This window comes from Triturus cristatus, chromosome 3_2 (genome assembly GCF_964204655.1).
Source record: "Triturus cristatus chromosome 3_2, aTriCri1.1, whole genome shotgun sequence".
NCBI lineage: Eukaryota > Metazoa > Chordata > Amphibia > Caudata > Salamandridae > Triturus > Triturus cristatus.
Genome location: NC_140584.1, coordinates 500,349,010 through 500,367,703, shown reverse-complemented (window position 1 = coordinate 500,367,703; position 18,694 = coordinate 500,349,010). Strand labels below are relative to the sequence as shown.

General features: G+C 44.8%; 1 protein-coding gene across 1 annotated transcript in view; it reads left to right on the top strand.

The window, feature by feature from the left end:
* Positions 1–16,352: 16,352 nt before the first annotated feature.
* LOC146857615 (bombesin receptor subtype-3-like) overlaps positions 16,353–18,694 on the top strand; it is a 59,357-nt gene continuing 57,015 nt past the window's right edge. The window contains exon 1 of the mRNA XM_085647061.1: positions 16,353–16,780. Within this exon, the coding sequence (XP_085503187.1) occupies positions 16,353–16,780 (428 nt within the window). The remainder of the gene's footprint in view (positions 16,781–18,694) is intronic.

The window sequence follows — 18,694 nt, the reverse complement described above, 5'->3', positions numbered from 1 at the left end:
AATACTTTGTACATCACTGCTAAAGTGTCTGGTGAACCAGTACTTAAAAAAACTTGTATATTTACATGAAATATGCATTGGTGCATGGAAGAAACATAACTTTCTCAAAGTTGTATGGGTTCACACATTTATATTATTTTACACCCATGAGGCCACCAACAAAATATTACTAGTAGATAACTCTATATACTCCAACAAGAAAACAAACATGGTTATATCATTGATGAAAGTGAAATGAGCCAACATTCAGACTCCTTGCATGCAAATATGTGCTCCCTTACCATTAAATAGGGTAAAAGTAATTAACAATGGTTTCACTTCCCACATAGGATCAGAACACAGACAACATCCTTCCAACCACACCACAAGTGCTTCTGTGCCCCCACACAGGGGTAGTAATCGCTATATAAAGGCTGCAATACAATACAATACAAAAACAATTGTTAATTACAATTGCTCAATTTAAAGCTATACAATTTAACCTTGAAAACCCAGTCAAAGGGTTTCTATTCAAACTGATTCTGGTTGTCACCTTTCGCCTCGATTTCTTTTTTTCAAGCCTCTTGAATTTCTTGCAATTTCCCATTATCAAATGTCACCAAAATGCTTCACTCCTTACCAAAAAAAAAGGAACAAAAAAACCTCAAGCGCCATTAAAGCTAGACACACGGATTGCGTAATGGTAACACAATGATGACGCAGCTGAAATCAAACCCGATCCTATAACTGATACTGGCAAACATTCTCTAATAAACGCTGGGAACGAAACCACGAGCCATAACTTATGATGCTATTGAACATAGTGGTGACTTCATTTGGGGTGCTTAAAGTGGTTCAAATTGCAAACAAGCATTGGCAAAGCTAATGGTCTGGCACGCATTTTGAGACAACTAAAAAAAATGTAAAGGCCTTTGTTGTAACTTGTGTTTATCAGCTGCTCAGCCAGAATGAGTGTTGCGTGGAATGTTGGATGGATGGAATGTTAGATGTCTGTGAGTGTCAGTTGGGTATGGGCTGAGCAGCATGACAGTTGCTCCTGGTTGGGTTTCCCTTGATTTCTTAATAACTTAAATAAAGAACCTAATCAATCTACGATAGAAGTCCAGAGCATTCATTGTCGATTACAACAGCCTTCTGCAGGGACAAAAAAAATGGCTGTTTTCTGTAGACAAGGGAACTATCAGACACATAATTTAATGTATCATGATCACTGTAGGTTTGAAATATAAAATATTTACCCATGCACAGCGATGCAAGCACTCCGCAACAGGTTGAATTATACACCCAGATATCAAAGAGTAATACTCCTCTGGGCGGATATATATTTAGGATTTTTTAACAATAGGTATAAGACGCATGTGCTGTCAAGCCAGGCATAAAAATATTGTTCATCATCAGTTACATGGCATTTCAGTTGGCGTGTGTTCAGAAAAATGCTTAGCCTGTATGTAATGTTCATTACTAATTCATTCTCCAAGTCTGTAATTGTGACTTAGCTGGCCCGAGTTTCGCTTTTATTAAACATATCGTTTGGCACCTTTAATCAATGTTATCGAGAGCGGTTTTTCCACCCAATACAATATTGTCAAAACATTGGCACGTTCAATTGGCGCTTAAAAACCTGCATATTAACTCACGGCGTAGTACTAGCCACTGTGGGCGATTCTTCACGCCAGCCCACGTTTTTTATTTGAAAGAAAATAAAAGCCGACCAGCTGTGTTGACCCGCTGGCTCGCTTTGTTTTGCTTGACATGTTTCTGTGTAAGCTACGGTACATTACGCTCAACCGCGCACATAAAACTATAATTATGGACCAGGGAGCAGTGAGGGGAGGGATGGGTCCGGGCAGCCGATAGGGAGTAATGCTGCGAAAACATTCGAGTATTTGTAAGGCTAAATACCTGTGGGATTGAGTGAGCTACGGTTCAGATGACTGCCCAGGCGAGGTACTCCCAGCCTTCGCTCCAGGGCTCGGGCCCTGCGAATCCTCTTGTTTATTCACCCCCGCTCCCCACACGCTATCCCCCCCTGCACATTTGTAGCATACAATCAGTACATTCATGCAGCAGTTTCTGATGACACTGGTGCATTCCTGACAGCGCTTATTGCATATCTGAGGCTTCCTTCTCACAAACGGCCGTCGAGCACCTGGCAACGCGGGAAAGCGTAAAGTAGGGGGGTGGGGGGGTGCTGCCGATTCTCACTGCCATCTCTTCAGGAATGGGCCGACTGTCGCACTATTCCACTGCCCTTGTGTGCTGCCGAATGCTGCACCCCTGCATTTGGGTGGTACATTCCAACGTGCAGCAACTTCTATCGACTGTAGGTACAAATTCACCGCAACAGCAGACTGCTACATTTGGCCACTTTGGGACACCCCAATGCCCCCTGTCCACCATAGTGCACAGCATGACGTAACTTGTTTAGGTCTTCGCCCCTCTCAGGGGCTTTGTCACTAGCACTGGCTGTGTTTGAACACTAACGTGACCATTGATTACTGTGAGTAAGGATTACAATGTAATACATACCACCGCCACCGCTCCTGACACGACACAGTCCGTCCCGAAAATGGCGGCTGCTGCTACATGCGCGGGAAGAACTACTCCGAGTCTGCGCAGAGGGTCCTATCCACTCGTCACAGGGACAGGTGGTTCACTTCTCACCACGCCCTGTGACGAGTTGGGAGGGGGTGGGGGTGAATCTCACACTCTCCTGTCTCCTCCACTCTCTGATTGACGTGGAGATGTTAGCAATCCCGGGCTTGTGTAAAAAACGCCCGGGGCTAACTTAATCTCCACGCCATCAGGGGGTGGAGACTGGGCCTCCAGGCTATGTCTTTGCCTGCTGATGGCGTCACAGCCTTCAGGGCTGTGAGGTTCTCAGCCGGCAAAGACATAGCAGGTGGTGCAGCGCGGGGGTATTGACAGTGGGAGGCAGCAGACTGACGACAGTGCCCCATGTTAAAGTTTGCGGCGATGTGTTCTTTTTCTTTGCGTTTTTTTATTTTCTAATTCTTAATAAAAAAGAAACGTACTAAGAAACGTACTGGTATTTTTTTTTTTTTAAAATCCAAGGAAACTTGTTGAATTAATTAACTGGGAAATTACCTGGGGCGGAGCCCCGACGCCCACACAGAGAAACCGCCACTGCCTATATACTCCAAAACGATACCACTCACTTGCCAGAAGAAGCTAGACTCACCACCACCTACTCTGTACAGACACAGTAAGGATCAACAATATCCCACTAAAAAAGAAAAGAAAATTACACATAAGACAATGCAAAACACATTGCAAAGAATTTCATGCTCAAAACACTAACTAAATATGCTGTCATTATGATACCACTTACAGAAAAATTCATTCATGCATGACAATAATACTCATTTGGAGTAAATACAACAAAAATGTTTTTCTTACCAAAAAAATGCAACTACGCAAAACTGCAGAACAACCACTGCCAAAACCGCAAACAGGAATCAAAAGCTTTACACTAGAATAAAAAGGAGAAATAAAACATTACAATCACATATGCAAAGAATGCACTAGTCTACATACTATCCACCAGCCAAGCAAAGGTGGTAGGTGGGCCTAAAAGCATAAGGCAGATCTGCCCCCACAGGGAGCAGAAACAGCCAAAAAATTCACCCTCATAAAGGGGGAGGGACCCTTGCCCAAGGGGTCACTCCCCAACACCAACATTTAAAAAGCCCTGGTGTCTACTGGCTTCTGCCCCCCTAGGGGACAGATGGGCCTGAAAACATATGGCCGATCTGACCCCAAAGGGGCAGAAACAACCACAATAAATACCCCATAAAGGGGAGCGACCCTTGCCCAAGGGGCCACTCCCAACAACACAAAAACAATCCCTGGTGGCCTAGTGGGCATACAATAAAATTAATTGTTTATTTGGGTCGATCTGCCCTTCCAAGGGGTCAGAAACGGCCCAAATAAATGCCCCCCAAAGGGGAGCGACCCTTGCCCAAGGGGCCGCTCCCCAAAAACATATTGCTCCCCCAAGGGGAGCGACCCTTGCCCAAGAGGGCCGCTCCCCAACAACACTAAAACAATCCCTGGTGTCTAATGGCTTCTGCCCCCCTTGGGGGCAGATGGGCCTAGACTCACAAGGTGAGGCAGAAACGGCCAAAATAAATGATCCCTATAGGCATTTACAAAAAAAAAAAACTCCCTGGTGGCGTAGTGGGCACACACCTACTTATTAGCGCTTCCCCCGTGTGTGGGTGTCATGACGGCTGGGAGCCGTCACGAGCACACGCCCACTGTGTGTCATGACGGCTCCCAGCCATCGTGAGCACCGAAGGGGTTAAGTTAACAATTTGAAAATTACAAGCTTTCTTAACTATTAACTTTCTTTAATCTTCTCCCTCCACCCAGCTCTCCCTGGTTTTGCAGTGTACATTGTGTTGTCAGCAGTCGGTACAGGGAGGAGATGTCCAGCACAACAGTACATCATATTGTGTCCAGTTGCTGAAAGGTAAGGGGGTGTTGTAAAGAAGCCTCTCAAACAGCAGTTGATGAATAATAAAGTAATATCTATTATTACAAGTCATATACGAGCCAACGAGCGTGAGACAGATACACATTGAGGCGGTGTCTCTGCAGGAGCTTCAACAACTTCTTCCCCAACATTCTATTGCTCTATCATAATAATGTTCCCTAACATTCCACATTCTACGACAAGTGTGTGCACAATATTAGCAACAGGCATGTGTACAGTATTTACAGCTCCTTTTTTTTACATAGAAAATAAAAACTAAAAACTAACTGAAGAACAGAAAAATAAATAATGAAATTAACACATTACAAATTTAGAGTATTTGTTACAAATTTTTATCACTCTACCACTTTGCGAAGTAATCTTATTAGACATATTCCATGGCATTTCATCACAATTGTCTTCATGACATTCTTCCACAATACCAGATTCAATCTGTTGTACTACTTCTCTGGTAACATTTCTGTCCACATCAGGTTAATTTTCAAATTCAGACTTACCAGCTATTTTCTCATTAAACTTTTGTGCTGATGAACCATCATTAGATTCACAGAAATTGCTACTCTCTGTTTTTCCTTGTTTTTTCCATAAAATGTCTTGACCAGGCTTTGGTAAGACAACTGCACTTTTATTCCACCGCCCTTTATCCTTCTACAGTAAAGCACTTTTTGTTGTCTTTAATATCTGTACACAAGATGAATACACTGATTCCCCTTTTTGTACTTTGACAGGGTTTCTCACAATTACCTTCTTTGAAAGTTGTTAACTTTGCTTTGTGAACTAAACCATGAGAAATATTGGTCTTTATTTGATTCTTTACGATATTGTATTTTACTTGTAACTTTTCATTAATAATTTCTACCATTACTTCCTGCTGAACTTTCCTGAAACCTAGGAGTCAGTAATGTATTACCCTTTCTCCCTCTTAATAAAAAAAAGGAAGAATGACCAGTAACTCAAGTAGGTGTTTTGTTGTAAATGCAATTTATTTCACATAATAAATCACTAACAGAGAGACCAAAAGCTAATGCTGTCTGAATACCTTCTTTCATGATTCTGTTAGCTCTCTCAACCAATGCCTTCGAAAAAGGACTATAAAAGGGCGTTTTTTCTTGTTTAATGCCACATAAATTCAGAAAATCAGTCATTTTATACGATACTAACTGTGTGCCGTTGCCTGATATCAAAATGTTTGGCAACTGCTCAATTAAAAAAATTCCCTCTAAATATCGTAGGACAAAATCTGTAGTGATAATTGGTAAAAATGCACAGTGAGTCCATTTAGTGTAATTATCCATTAGTACAACTAAAAAACACGCATGTCTTCACTCAATAAAGAAAAAGGGCCTGAGAAATTAATAGCCACTTTAACCCAAGGCACATTGGGGATTTCAACCAAATGAATTTCTTCTTTGTGAGTCTTCCAATGCTTGTCTGATCTGATACACTCAGTACATTTATCAATAAACATGTCAACATCAAGATTCAACCCTGGCCACCAATAACGACTTCTCAATAATTTCTTAGTAGCTGTTGTGCCTGGGAGTCCTTTGTGAGCCAACCCTTTTAAATCCTTTCTCAAAGTATTTGGAGAGAAAAATAAATCATGCCCCATTAAAAGCCCTCCTTCCACAATCAACTCATCAGTAATTTGAAAATAGTTTTTTAAACTTGTGTCCAAGTTCCTCATAGGTGGCCAACCATTCATGATATATTTTTGACTAGTTGTAACACTGTGTCATCATTGAAATTATCCATCCATTCTTTCTCTGAAATGGCTCCATCACTATGCCCAATAGCATCCAACACTGCCACCACACAATCACACTCATCGTCCATGTTATCTTCATTTTCCTCTGTATTCAGTAGTCTGGATAAATAATCTGCTCGTTTATTCAAACCAAATCCACTATATCGTACTCTGAAATTATATTCTTGCACTCACGATAATAATCTAACTAGTCTTGCAGATGCCTTAGCTGTGCCTTTACCACATCCATCCATCATTTTTTTTTTTTAAACCGTTTTTATTGCAGAATCACAGGATAGGCAACATACATACACAGAGGCCCTGCACCGCAGACTCCAGCGCCGTTTCTTTTCTGTGCCATAAGGCACTCATACACAGCTTGTTCGCCCACATCCCAGAGGCCGGGCAGCGATAACATGTAGGTTAGCATACATAATTTATGGCATCCTGTACTGTTGTTTGTGTCATCAGAGGATGACTATGATCCGCTTTGAGATTTATGTCCCCCGCCCTCCTCCCCTACCCCCCCTCCCCCCCTATCACACCCCTACCCCAATTTCTACATCCCCATCCCCCTCCCTCACTTCCCTTCAGTGCCCCGCCTACGACTGGACCCGGCCTGGGCATGCCGTCTCGGGTGTGTATCAGAATTATATAACTATCTACTGTGTGTGTGTGGCCGGAATTGCCCGGGGACTATCCCCCAGGTCCGCGGGTCCCGCCTCCTCCTCGACCGCACTGCTGTGCAGGGCCTGCACCAACGCCTCCCATGCTGTGGCCGCTTCCAGCGCTTTATCATCGTCCTTGCGGCTCGCCAGCCGGTATCTAAGTGTACTTTCACTCGCCGCCCATTTCTGCAGTTCCTTAAGCCATCTACTATGCGTAGGACCCACCTTTGACTTCCAAAGTCTCGTCGCTTCCCTCTTTGCTAAAAGGAGGCCCATGTCTATGAATCTACTCGTGGTCTTGTTCTTGGGCGTGTGCGGGAACCAGTGCAGTACGCAGACCGCTTTGCTATATTGCAAATCCCTGTCCGTTACCTCGGTCAGTGTCTCGCCCACCTCCCTCCAATAATCGCGCAGGTGAGGGCAGTCCCACAGCATATGGCCTAGTTCTGCTCCAATCGTGCCGCACCTAGGGCACGCTGCTTCCTCCGCCCGAAGTATTTCCTAAGTTTACCCGGTGTGAGGTAGGCTCTGTGGAGGACATAAAAGTGTATCAGTTGGAAGCGTGCATTCCTTGTGCTCTTTCTAGCCCGTCTAACCAAACCCGCCCACGTGGTGTCCGGAATCTCTGTTTGGAGATCCAATTCCCATTTCGCCTTCAGCGCTGCCAACGGCTGCAAAGTTTCGCGCAGCATTCTGGAGTACAGACAGGTCACCGCTTTGCGGGTGCCAGCCAACATCATAGCATATTGACAAGTCGTCGATGTAGCAGGTTCGCGGAGCCCCTCGCCCCAGTGCCCTTGTATCGCTCCAGTCACTGCCGCGTGCATCAGATAGTCTCCCCTCGGTAGATCGAACTGCTCCTGCAGGGTTTGATAAGGGAGCATCGCTCCCTCCTCGTACCGATCGCCCAACATTTGGAGGCCCGCTTCCTCCCACGCCTGCAAACCCGACCAGTCTCCTCCGTGCGGGAGCGCTGTCACCATACCCAACGGTATCTCTGGCGCATACGGGCGCCGCACCCCCGCTCGACGCTGCGATCGGTTCCAGCATTGCCTGATTGTTTGTTCCTCAATGGACAAGTCCCCGACGACCAACCGCTGCTGCAATGTAATATAAGCCAGCACATGGCGGGGCATACTCCCCACGCTGTCGTGCTCCGGACCACAATATTCTCTGGCTACCTTCTGCGTAAAGACCTGTAACTGCGCCGCCAGATAATAAAGCTCGAAATCCGGGACCGCTAGGCCCCCTTCGTCCTTTGGGCGGGTCAGGGTTGCCATCGCAATTCTGCGTCTCCCGGCACCCCAGAGGAACGAAACTAATAATGACCGCAGCTGCCGGAAAACGGAGCTCGGTATCCATACTGGTAGTGGCGCGGTAAGGCTACCATTTTCAATAAGGAGATGCGTCCCGTTACCGAAAGTGGGAGCGTGGCCCAGAAGGACATGCTGCCCCTCAGTGCTCTTATACAGCGTCCCACGTTGCCCTCCAACATATCTAAAGCGGAGTGGTAGATATGCACCCCTAGGTATTTGAGGCAGGTAGGCTCCCAGTTGAGCCCCGGTCGGATGTCCGGTTTCGGTGCCCCCTGACGCAGCGGGAACAAGCAAGTCTTGGACCAGTTTACCTGCAGCCCCGACATCTTGCCAAAGCTCGCCAGAAGCCGCTCCGCGCCATTCAGCGCATCTGTAGCGTCTTCCAAAAACATAAGCAGATCATCTGCATAGAGGGAGATGAAGTGCGAGGTCCCTCTGTAGTCCAGCTCCCTGTAGTAACGACCTGTCCTGGCCTCCACCGCGAGGGGCTCAATTGCCAGTGCGAACAGCAGCGGAGAAAGCGAGCACCCCTGTCTGGTGCCTACCACATCCATCCATCATGTATAGCAAAGGTTTGTGATCCGTCACTTACCCAAACTCTCTGCCCCAGTAAACACGTCTTCAATTTCTCCACAGCCCACACACAAGCTAACGTTTCCCTCTCGATAGTGCTGAAAATGTTTCTGCGTCTTTGAGTGTTCGGGAAATAAATGCTACAGTATGTTCCTTCCCACTAACGAGTTGACTGAAAATGCACCTATATAAGCTGCACTAACATCCACAGTAATGATAATCCTGCCACTAGTATCATATGGTTTGAGGGCTGGTGCATTTAAAATGGCATTTTGTACATCTTTAAATGCACTTTCCTGTTCTTCTTCCCATCCAAATTTCATCCCTTTCCATAGCACCCTTCTTAGTGGCTCAACCATTATTTCATATCCCGTAATAAACCTAGAATAGTACTCACTCAGGCCTTAAAAAAGATTTTAACATGTCTTTATCACTTGGTTCGGGTGCGTCGCTAATGGCTGTGACTAAGTCTATTTTGGGTGTCATACCCTCCTCCGATAAAGTATGATCCAAGATTACAATTGTTGTTTGTAAAAACTTGCATTTTGTTTTGCCTACTGTCGTAACTCTATCACCCAGTGTATTCAAAACCCTGTGCAAAATATCATTGTGTTTTTTGACTGTTTTGGCATGAATTAATATGTAATCTTGGAGAGTTTGGACGCCATTGAAATCATCAAAATAAACAGTCCATCAATTTTTGAATGACACTGGCTGCCAAAGCAAGGACAAAAGGTAACCCTACATATCTGGATGCACTAAACGGTTTAACAAATGTAGTGTAATCCTTGGATCTTCCAGATACAATGACCTGCTGGTATTTAGACTTTAGATCAGTCAAAGAAAATATTTCAATCCACTAATTGCCGACAACATTTCCTGCATTTTTGGCAAAGGGTGACAATCAACTATCATATTCCGATTTAATGACCTTAAGTCTGCACACAATCTGATTTCATCTGATTTTTTTGAGATCACAACAGCCAAAATCCCATCAGATGAGTCAGTGGGTTCTATTATGTCTTCTTCACAAAGTGTCTTTAACAAATCTTTCAATTCTTTCCTGACCGATAAAGGTACACAATGTATTTTATGAACTCCAGGTACTGCATTTGCTTTTATTTTTATGAGATGTTCAAACCATTTAACACAGCCTATATTAGGTGCAAGAACACTTCTGTTATATTCTAACATCTCTTCTATCGATTAAGTAACATTGTAACTCTGAATACTGAAAATGGGAATGTCTCCTAGAGCAATGGGATCAGGTGATCCTGGCTTGAGAATGATGCCAAGTTTACCTAAATATTGCAAGCCGATGATATTTCTACCTCTTTCAGCTACATAGATCTTTGTTTCAATCTTACGACCTCTAAATTCAAGAATATCTGTGAAATATCCCTGCATACTAATATCAAATTCCCCGAAAGCCTTCGGGTTGACATCTGTATTTGATAACACTACTCCCTTCCAAAACTGTTCAAATGTTTTGTCAGCTAAAATGGTAATGGGTGAACCAGAATCTGCCTTGACATTTAGTTCAACATCTCCAATGTGAACCACCCCAAGTGGTCCTTTAAATTTTGCAACAGGTGAATCAACTGTGAGTACAATATTAAAGCACATTTCCTCATCAAAGTCTTCCACATCACTTACTTTGACTTTACTATTTGTACTATTTGTTTTACCTGTCCTGCAGATACTGTTAAAATGGCCAATTCTATGACACTTTATGCATCTTTTACCTACTGCAGGACACTGTGGATGATCACTCATTGGTGTTGAACTATGTGACAAAGCCTTTGAGGATTTAATAGCTCATTCAATTACAGGCGTCGGAGCACACCGCTTGTTTTTACATAAAGAAACTGAGACAGATCTCTGATGTTTCTCTGATCAGAAACTGACATGCACGCATGCTGTGCAATACCAAATGCGCATCAAAGATGGCAGCACTCACTGGGACGCATCCTGACCTGCAGGTCAATATAACGTGAAGTGTGCGTTCCACTGGCCCAATTGATGACGCTCTTCACAGAATGCTGGTAGCTCCTGTCAGGCATGCGGACAGCGCATGCTGGGAGCCGTTAAAACCAGTAAGGCAACTTGGTCTTTCACTGTGTGTTGGACTGCACTGACCATAGATGCAGCGCGCTTTAAGCTATAAAACAAAACGTTCCAAATAACAGTACTTGCTTTGATAAATGATAGCAAAGTGCCGCAGGTCAGTTCCAGTGTAATTATCACAACCACCTATTTCTTGTGGGTCTTTCCATCACCAGTCAAGCTCGTAGCCAAAACTGTTGTGAAGAAGCCTCTAACAACAGCAGTTGGTGAATAATAAAGTAATATTTGTTATTACAAGCCATTTATAATAAGGCCGACAAGCGTGAGTCTGATACACATTGAGACTGTGTCTCTGCATGAACCCCAACAGCTTCTCCCCCAACATTCTATTGCCCTAACATATAGAAGGTTCCCTAACATTCCACTGTCTACATTCCATGACATGCGCATGTACAGTATAAGCAACAGGTGCGTGTACAGTATTTATAACAGGAGGATTGTGTTGCTCAAGTTGTTATATTGCTGCATTCATTTCGATATTAGTGTTTATATTTGAAAATATCTTACCTGACATCCTGTGATAAGTACATCCTTCCCTCATCCGTTAGCCCACGGATCCTTATACATTTAGTTAAGCCTTCAAAGAGGGATGCGATTTATCTCTGTCTCTAAGATCCACTTTAAAAGACTCTTTTCCCCCCTTCTTTCCCGATATTTAGTGGATTTCAATAACCAATAACGGATGTCCAGCTTTCGTAGCATGGGTCGGAATGCCAAGATTTGTTTCCTCTGAATCGTTGTTTCCTGTGAAAAATCAGATGCTGTAAATATATTCTGGCACCTTTATGTATAAAAGGACTGTTGTGTGGTTTGGTGCCACAATGAGTTTTCATGACTCAAAAGGCAGACAATATTTGGCTGTGGTGCCTGTCTATTCCTGTCTCCTTGGATTGGGATTCTATGTTTTCGTTCGAACTCTAGACAGGGTGTAAACGTGAGGCCTGTCAGTTCAGGGAGCAAGGAAGCCATGGAAACCATTCATGTCACCCCATCTGCCCCTTCCAGTACTTCCATAAAGCGAACATTATTCCTCCTGCTCCTTTCCTCTACATCTGTAAATTTTTTCACATAATCCATAGCTCTTGGCCCAGATCCGGACCACCTCCCAGCAAGGCCACCTGACTTTCAAGGGCTGTCAACTTCCTGTCTGTTATGTCCAAGCATAGTTGGTAAGCTCCCAGAAGTGTTCGCAGATATTTAAGCTCTCTGGGTATTTGTTTTAGTGTCTTTGAGTACTGACTCAATAGTTGTTTAATGGAGGTGAGTTCTCTCATCAGATTTTTGACTGTTTCCTTGCCTTTGGGCATTCATGATGGTAGGAGGGGAGACTGAAGTTTCCTGGGGTCCCCGGATGCTCTCTCCTTTCCTGCCCTTGTCTCTAATGGCTCCAGTCTAAAAGTCTTATGTGGCTTGGTTCTGAGACCTTTTACAGTGTGGGCTGGTGCTGCTCTATGCTACCAGGAAGATGGTGCCATAGCCCAGAGTTTCATGCACTATGATAGCCCTCGTCTTGGCATTCATGTATCTCAATTCAGGCCTCGTTAAGCGTACTTTCAGCTAGCAGGAGGACCGGATCAGCAAAAGGGCTGCATTTGTACAATAATTCATAAAGTCATCCATGCCTTCTTCAGTGCTGCCCTGCTTATAAGCCTGTAAGAAACAGGCTACTTACAAATGTAATGGAAACGTGCAGCTTTCTCACAGGATATACTTCATGCTCTGATGGTCATGTGATGTGGTAGTTCTCCTCCAGTGCACTTTGGCCATTATGGTGATCCCTTCCTTGCTGTGGTATTCTTCAGGCTTCATGGGCCGGGGGGGGTGGAGGGGGGGGGGGGGAGGGGGGGAAGACCTTCTCTGAAATATCGTCTCTTAGACAGACGTGAGCAAATAGGAGGAGTGGGTTCCATCCAGATTATCCAGCCTGGTGTTAGAGGCCTGGATTGTGGTAGGTGGTGTAGTGTAGTATACTGTCCATGTGTCCCTCACTGCTACAGTCTTCTCCTACCCTGTCATACTAGTTACAACAAGGCATGAGGCAATTAACAATCAGCTTCAGACCAAGGCTCCAAACGTCTTATAGGCCTTGATTTTCCAGGTCCTCGGGGCCTGAATGTACAATTCAAGGGTGGGGGTCAGGCCCACTTACACCAGGGGTCTGTGATGTAGTGATATACATGCCAAAAGACCTGGGTTACACCCAAGTGCAGACAGAGGTTACGCGCGGCCCACTTTGTATTTTAGAAGATGGGTCTTGGCTCAATGGGTCCCACTTGGCTCTGTGTATATGTCTTTGCGCCGGCTAGAACACCTCGGGTCTCAGTCCTCCTCCAGTGCTATGCACCTGTGTTCCTTTTTACTTATCCATTTCTCCACCCTAGCAGGATCTTTCTGTCAGCAGCATGATGAATCTGCTTGTGCGGCCTGGAGTCTGTAGGTCTGGAGTCTGCCTACTTCAACACCATGTTCAGTTGACTTATTAGCTCGATCACAGGTACAGACTCACCAGCCCCTAATTCTTCACACCTTTGGACAACGTTGCTGTCAGTGCAAGGGTCGTTTTTATTCCCCATGGACATCAAAATCTGCAATAGGGTGTCGGGTTTATGGTGTTCGTTATCAGAAGCTGCCCATCTTGAGCGTGGCCAAACTCAGCCCCTCAACCATTTACTCTCCTTCTGGAGACCTCCATGTTGCCTTTTCTGTTCCATAGTTTCCAAGAATGGGTGGAGCCGGACTATATAATCTTTCCCAATCCAAGGTGGTGGGGGCTATGGATTCTTGTTGCTGCTTCCCAATTGAAGATGCACCCAAAACAAGGTGATAGATGGAATACTTGCATTAATCTCAGGTACTGGCAATCACCCGGGCCAAATTCCAGTCCATCATTTTTCACCAACTATGCCACTCTAGACAAAGGCCTGCATTATGCAAATCAGTACTTACCCTGCTCCTTATTGGAACAGTCCGTCCTGAGCTGTCAAACGAAGCCCCCCTCCAGAAGGGACTATAAGCAAACTCAGACTGGTTTCTCCATACTTGAGGCATAGCAGAAGCGTGTAGCTTCAGTCCTATGGCACGGTGAACATGGGACCCACATATGAGCATAATCATCATACTTACGGTTTAAACCGCTACAAAAACAAGGTGATGGATGTAATGCTTGAAATAATCACAGCTATTTGCAATCGCTAGGGCTGCATTCCAGTCACTCATTTTTGGTCCACCATGCCACTCTAGACAGAGGTCCGCTTTATGCAAATCAGCACGGATCCTGCTCCTCATGAGAACAGTCTGGCCCAAAATGACAGGGCAAGGCCCCCTCCAGAAGGGGCTGCGAGCAACCTCAACACCAAAAGTGCAATGGGTATGTCCTTATATGGGCCCCATGCTCACTGTGCCACTCAAACCAAGGTACATCCAACTAAAGAGCTCCAATCAGGCCAAAACCAGTCTTGGGTTGCTTGCGTTCTTGTTCAGTGAGGACCTGGCCTGGCTGTTCGGGCGTTCTGTCCCTATTGGAGCAGTGTCAAGACTGATATGGCTGAGTCCAAATTGAGGTGGCATGATGTGCAACTTAATGATGGACTGGATGTAGCCCCAAGTAAATACCAGTAGCTGTGAATAATTCAAGCATTCAACTCATCACTTTTTTGTATACTTCAGTGCAATACCCTTAGTGTGACAGGTCTACCCAGACATGGGTTCCATGCTCACTGTGCCACTAGAACCAAGCTACACCTGAATGAAGAGTCCCAACCAGATCTTGGGTTTTTAGATTGCTTGTGTTCCTGTTCAAGAGGGATCTGGCTTGTCGGTGCAATATGGCTCCTGTTATTTATGTGATCTCCCATCTTGTTTTCTGGAATCTTTCATATCCCATCGTTCTCCAGGAATAGATGGAGCTTGACAAGATCATCATTCCCAACCCAAGGTGCATTTTTGGGGCTTCTTCCCAATCCATGAGGACTCCTGTACTTCCTTTGATGTCTCTTCCTGTTTCTTTATTATAAAAGGCTGAATTCAGAGAAAGGAGAATTCAGAGAAAGGTGTGCTGCAACACAAACACTAGTATTTTTCATTGCATTCTTCACCCCATTGCACTAGATTTTTGGCCCATTACTTGTTCCTTAGAATTTTCCTTGGATTCAAGAATTTTCTGCAAATCTCTACAGCAAGTCTCCTGATTACAGATTTTTCTATACCAAACGTTTTCAAACTGTGGGCTGCACCCAGATGTAGGGACTGTGGCAGTGTTCTCTGGAAGCACAAATTTGTTTATTTAGAGCATTTCTAGGCTGTCTTCATTTACAAGCAGCAGCTGAAGTGCATGGCAGGATCAAAGACATGATTTAAAAAGAACAAAATATTGTGCAACTATTTTCTTCTGTTTTTAAGGCTCGCACCCTAGCGTTGCAGTGCGCAGCACTGCCCGCGCAGGCGAGAGTCCTTTTGTACAGGGTTTTAATACGGAACCTGGAATCGCACATGCTCGTGCGTGTGCTTTTCCTTTTGGCTTGCGCGATTGGCCTTTGCGTGCGTGTTTTCCCCAAAGATGGCATGCAATAGGCCAAAGGCGGACGCATTGCTCCGCCCATGGCCTATTGGTGCCTATTACGCGCACCAATGGTCATGTGGTTTCAATTATCGTGCCCAGACATGGGCACGATAATTGAAACCACATGTCCGGTGTGGCGCGCGCGCACCATTCGCTGGCGTCTTTTTTTTTTCTAGAGGCAGCGACTAGGCTGGACCTAATAGATACCAAAGACGGGTATTAGTCAAACCATGCAACAAGTAATGTATGATTTCACTCGCTTAGAGGGCCGCACCAGCGCCCTGTGTAGGATGAAATTCGGATCAGAGATCCCATCAGCAAGTTACGGTTCTAAGCGAAGGGTCTGTGAAGGTTTATTTTTCAGTTTTTTGGGAGTTTAAAATTTGAATGCGACTGTAAATGTGTTATTTTATTGACAAATACGCCTCGTTATTAAAAATATATTCTGTAATTTGTGTGCACCAGCCTGTTAGTAACGATTATATGTCTGGCATATCTGAAAAAGTGCATATGTTAAAAAATCTCAAATTATTCAGGAGAAATGCCAATGAACTGCAAACCAGGAAGTAAAGAAATGTATCTCCAATGCACCCCTAAGCTGAACACCAATAAAAAAAACGCAGACCCCCGCCTCCCACACTGTTCAGCGATCAGATTGTGTGAAGCTATTTATCCGAGGACTCTTCAGGAGTCAGAAGTGCGGATACACGCGATGGTGCCTTGTGTCTCGCGGGTGAGCGGATCCAGGCACTTAGGGGGCAGCTGACATGTGGGGGTCACGGTGCTAAACTAATCTCAGCTGGCCTGCGCTGGGAAGATGACCACGGTAGGCGCCTCGGAGAGAATGTCGGTAGAAGACTTTTCTTCGTTCAATCAGACTCTATCGACAGATGCAAACTGCACCGGAGAAGCCACAGTTAGTGCTGGCAATGCCAGCGCGGATCAAGAGGGCGCCGGGGATCCCTCGCCGAGGCTGGAGGTTGTGACAACATTTACTGTGGCCTATGCACTGATCATTTCGGTCGGTCTCTTGGGGAACGTCATCCTTATCAAAGTCTTCTTCAAGATCAAGTCCATGCAGAAGGTGCCAAACATCTTCATCACCAGCCTGGCCTTCGGGGACCTGCTGCTGACGTGCGTGCAGGTGGGTGCCACGCGCTACATCACGGACAGCTGGTCCTTCGGCCACGCAGGCTGCAAGGTGCTCTCCTTCATACAGCTCACCTCGGTGGGGGTGTCCGTCTTCACGCTAACCGTGCTCAGCGCCGACAGGTGCGTCGTACTTTCACTTCAAGAGAATCCGCGCCCGTGCCTTTTTATTCATTTCTCATCTTACGTTCTGCAGCGAGGTTCAACTTAAAAGTTTGACTGCATGTAATGACTTTCTTTAAAGAAGCATAGATAAACAACCACGGGTCTGAGATACGAATTATACAATATGGTGATAAGTTTGACCCAGTCAGAAAATGTCAAGTAAGAAATTAGGTTCACAGATTCTTGATTCATTTCATATTTAACAGAACTTGTTCGCTTGGACAGCATTCACATTGTTTCTCAAGGAACCGAGGTGGTTGGTAGTAGTAGTAGTAATAGTAGGAGTAAGAGAAAATTATTGGTGCTTGTCTGCCATCTAGTGGTGAAATATGTTAAGTAAATTAATAGCATAGACAAAGAGAGGGATTATAGGGCTTTTGGAGAGGTCCAGCATACAGAGCCCAAGCTGCAATACACAAAAAAGGAGTATGCTGTTCCTCAAGGGTTAACATGATAAAAAGAGGAAAGAGATATATATATGAGAATGCGTACCAAAAGGACAGTTATACCCGTCACCTCCAACCAATAATGTGGGTCCTGAGGGGAATTCCCTCTTTCGGAACTAGTGCCCTCACACACCCAGCTAGCTAGGTGTCATGCTTCATCATCCAGACGCCGCAAGCCATGTGTATCCGAGTACGGATACACATGGCTTGCGGCGTCCGGAGATTCAAACACGAAAGTTACGATAAGGAAAGAGAGCAAGACACCAGGACTATTGAAATAAACGCACGATCAGCATGGACGCCGCAAAAAACAGAACCCCTTGTGGGTTGGAAATGTCACCACAATATAAAACACATCTTAGGGTATGTAACCTGCAGCAATACTTCAAGTGGTAGGTAGTTTTTTCACATATACCACGGTGTGTAGGTAGTTTCACATTATATTCATGGTCCTGATGAATTGCCATAGACCCGGTGGGGCTGTCAAGGCAAGAAACATGTTGACCTATTGGAGTAGAGCACCACTTTGTTCTGATTTATTATGTCAGACAAAACCGCCTCTCCTTTTTCTTTTAATCAGGTAGGAACCAGAGTCAAATAAATTATATTGGTTACCTAACCTGTTTTAACTTTCACTCTTTACACACACCTACACTTTCTAGGCCCCTCACTCACACCTCACTAATTGGCAAGGAACAAAAGATCTCCGCCAAAGAGCCCCTCATTGGGAGCCCGTTGGGTATTGCAGCGCCAACCCAACGAGGAGCAGGCCCAATGATGAAGCATGACACCTAGCTGGCTGGGTGTGTGAGGGCACTAGTTCCGAAAGAGGGAATTCCCCTCAGGACCCACATTATTGGTTGGAGGTGATGGGTATAACTGTCCTTTTGGTACGCATTCTCATATATATATCTCTCTTTCCTCTTTTTATCATGTTAACCCTTGAGGAACAGCATACTCCTTTTTTTTTATAAAGTAAATTAATAGAACAGATGGAAAATGCAGAAGGTGGTGTAGGGAGTGTCGTGGAAAATGCGCATGTGTGGGTTGGGAGTAAACTCACTTAAGTGGATTACCTTGGGTTACATAAAGAAATTTGAAGTAGTCATCCAATGAAAATTAAAATGTGCATTGCATTTTATTATATCCACGGTCACATGTAAACTGACCCTATCTGAAGTCCAGTAGTCGGCCATTTATAAAAGAAAAGTATATATTAAGTCTTACAGTGTGTTGTTTTCATATCTAAACAATGCTTTTGATGATTCCCTTTGCCTCTGTTTGGAGCATATGCATTCGGAAATCGTTCTTATTTGCTGATGACGACTGCAGTGATATTTATAAGAATATTAATTTCAACGTCGTGGTCTGAAATACGATATAAAATCAAACAAGCGTTGGCATAGCCAATAGGTCTCACTTATGG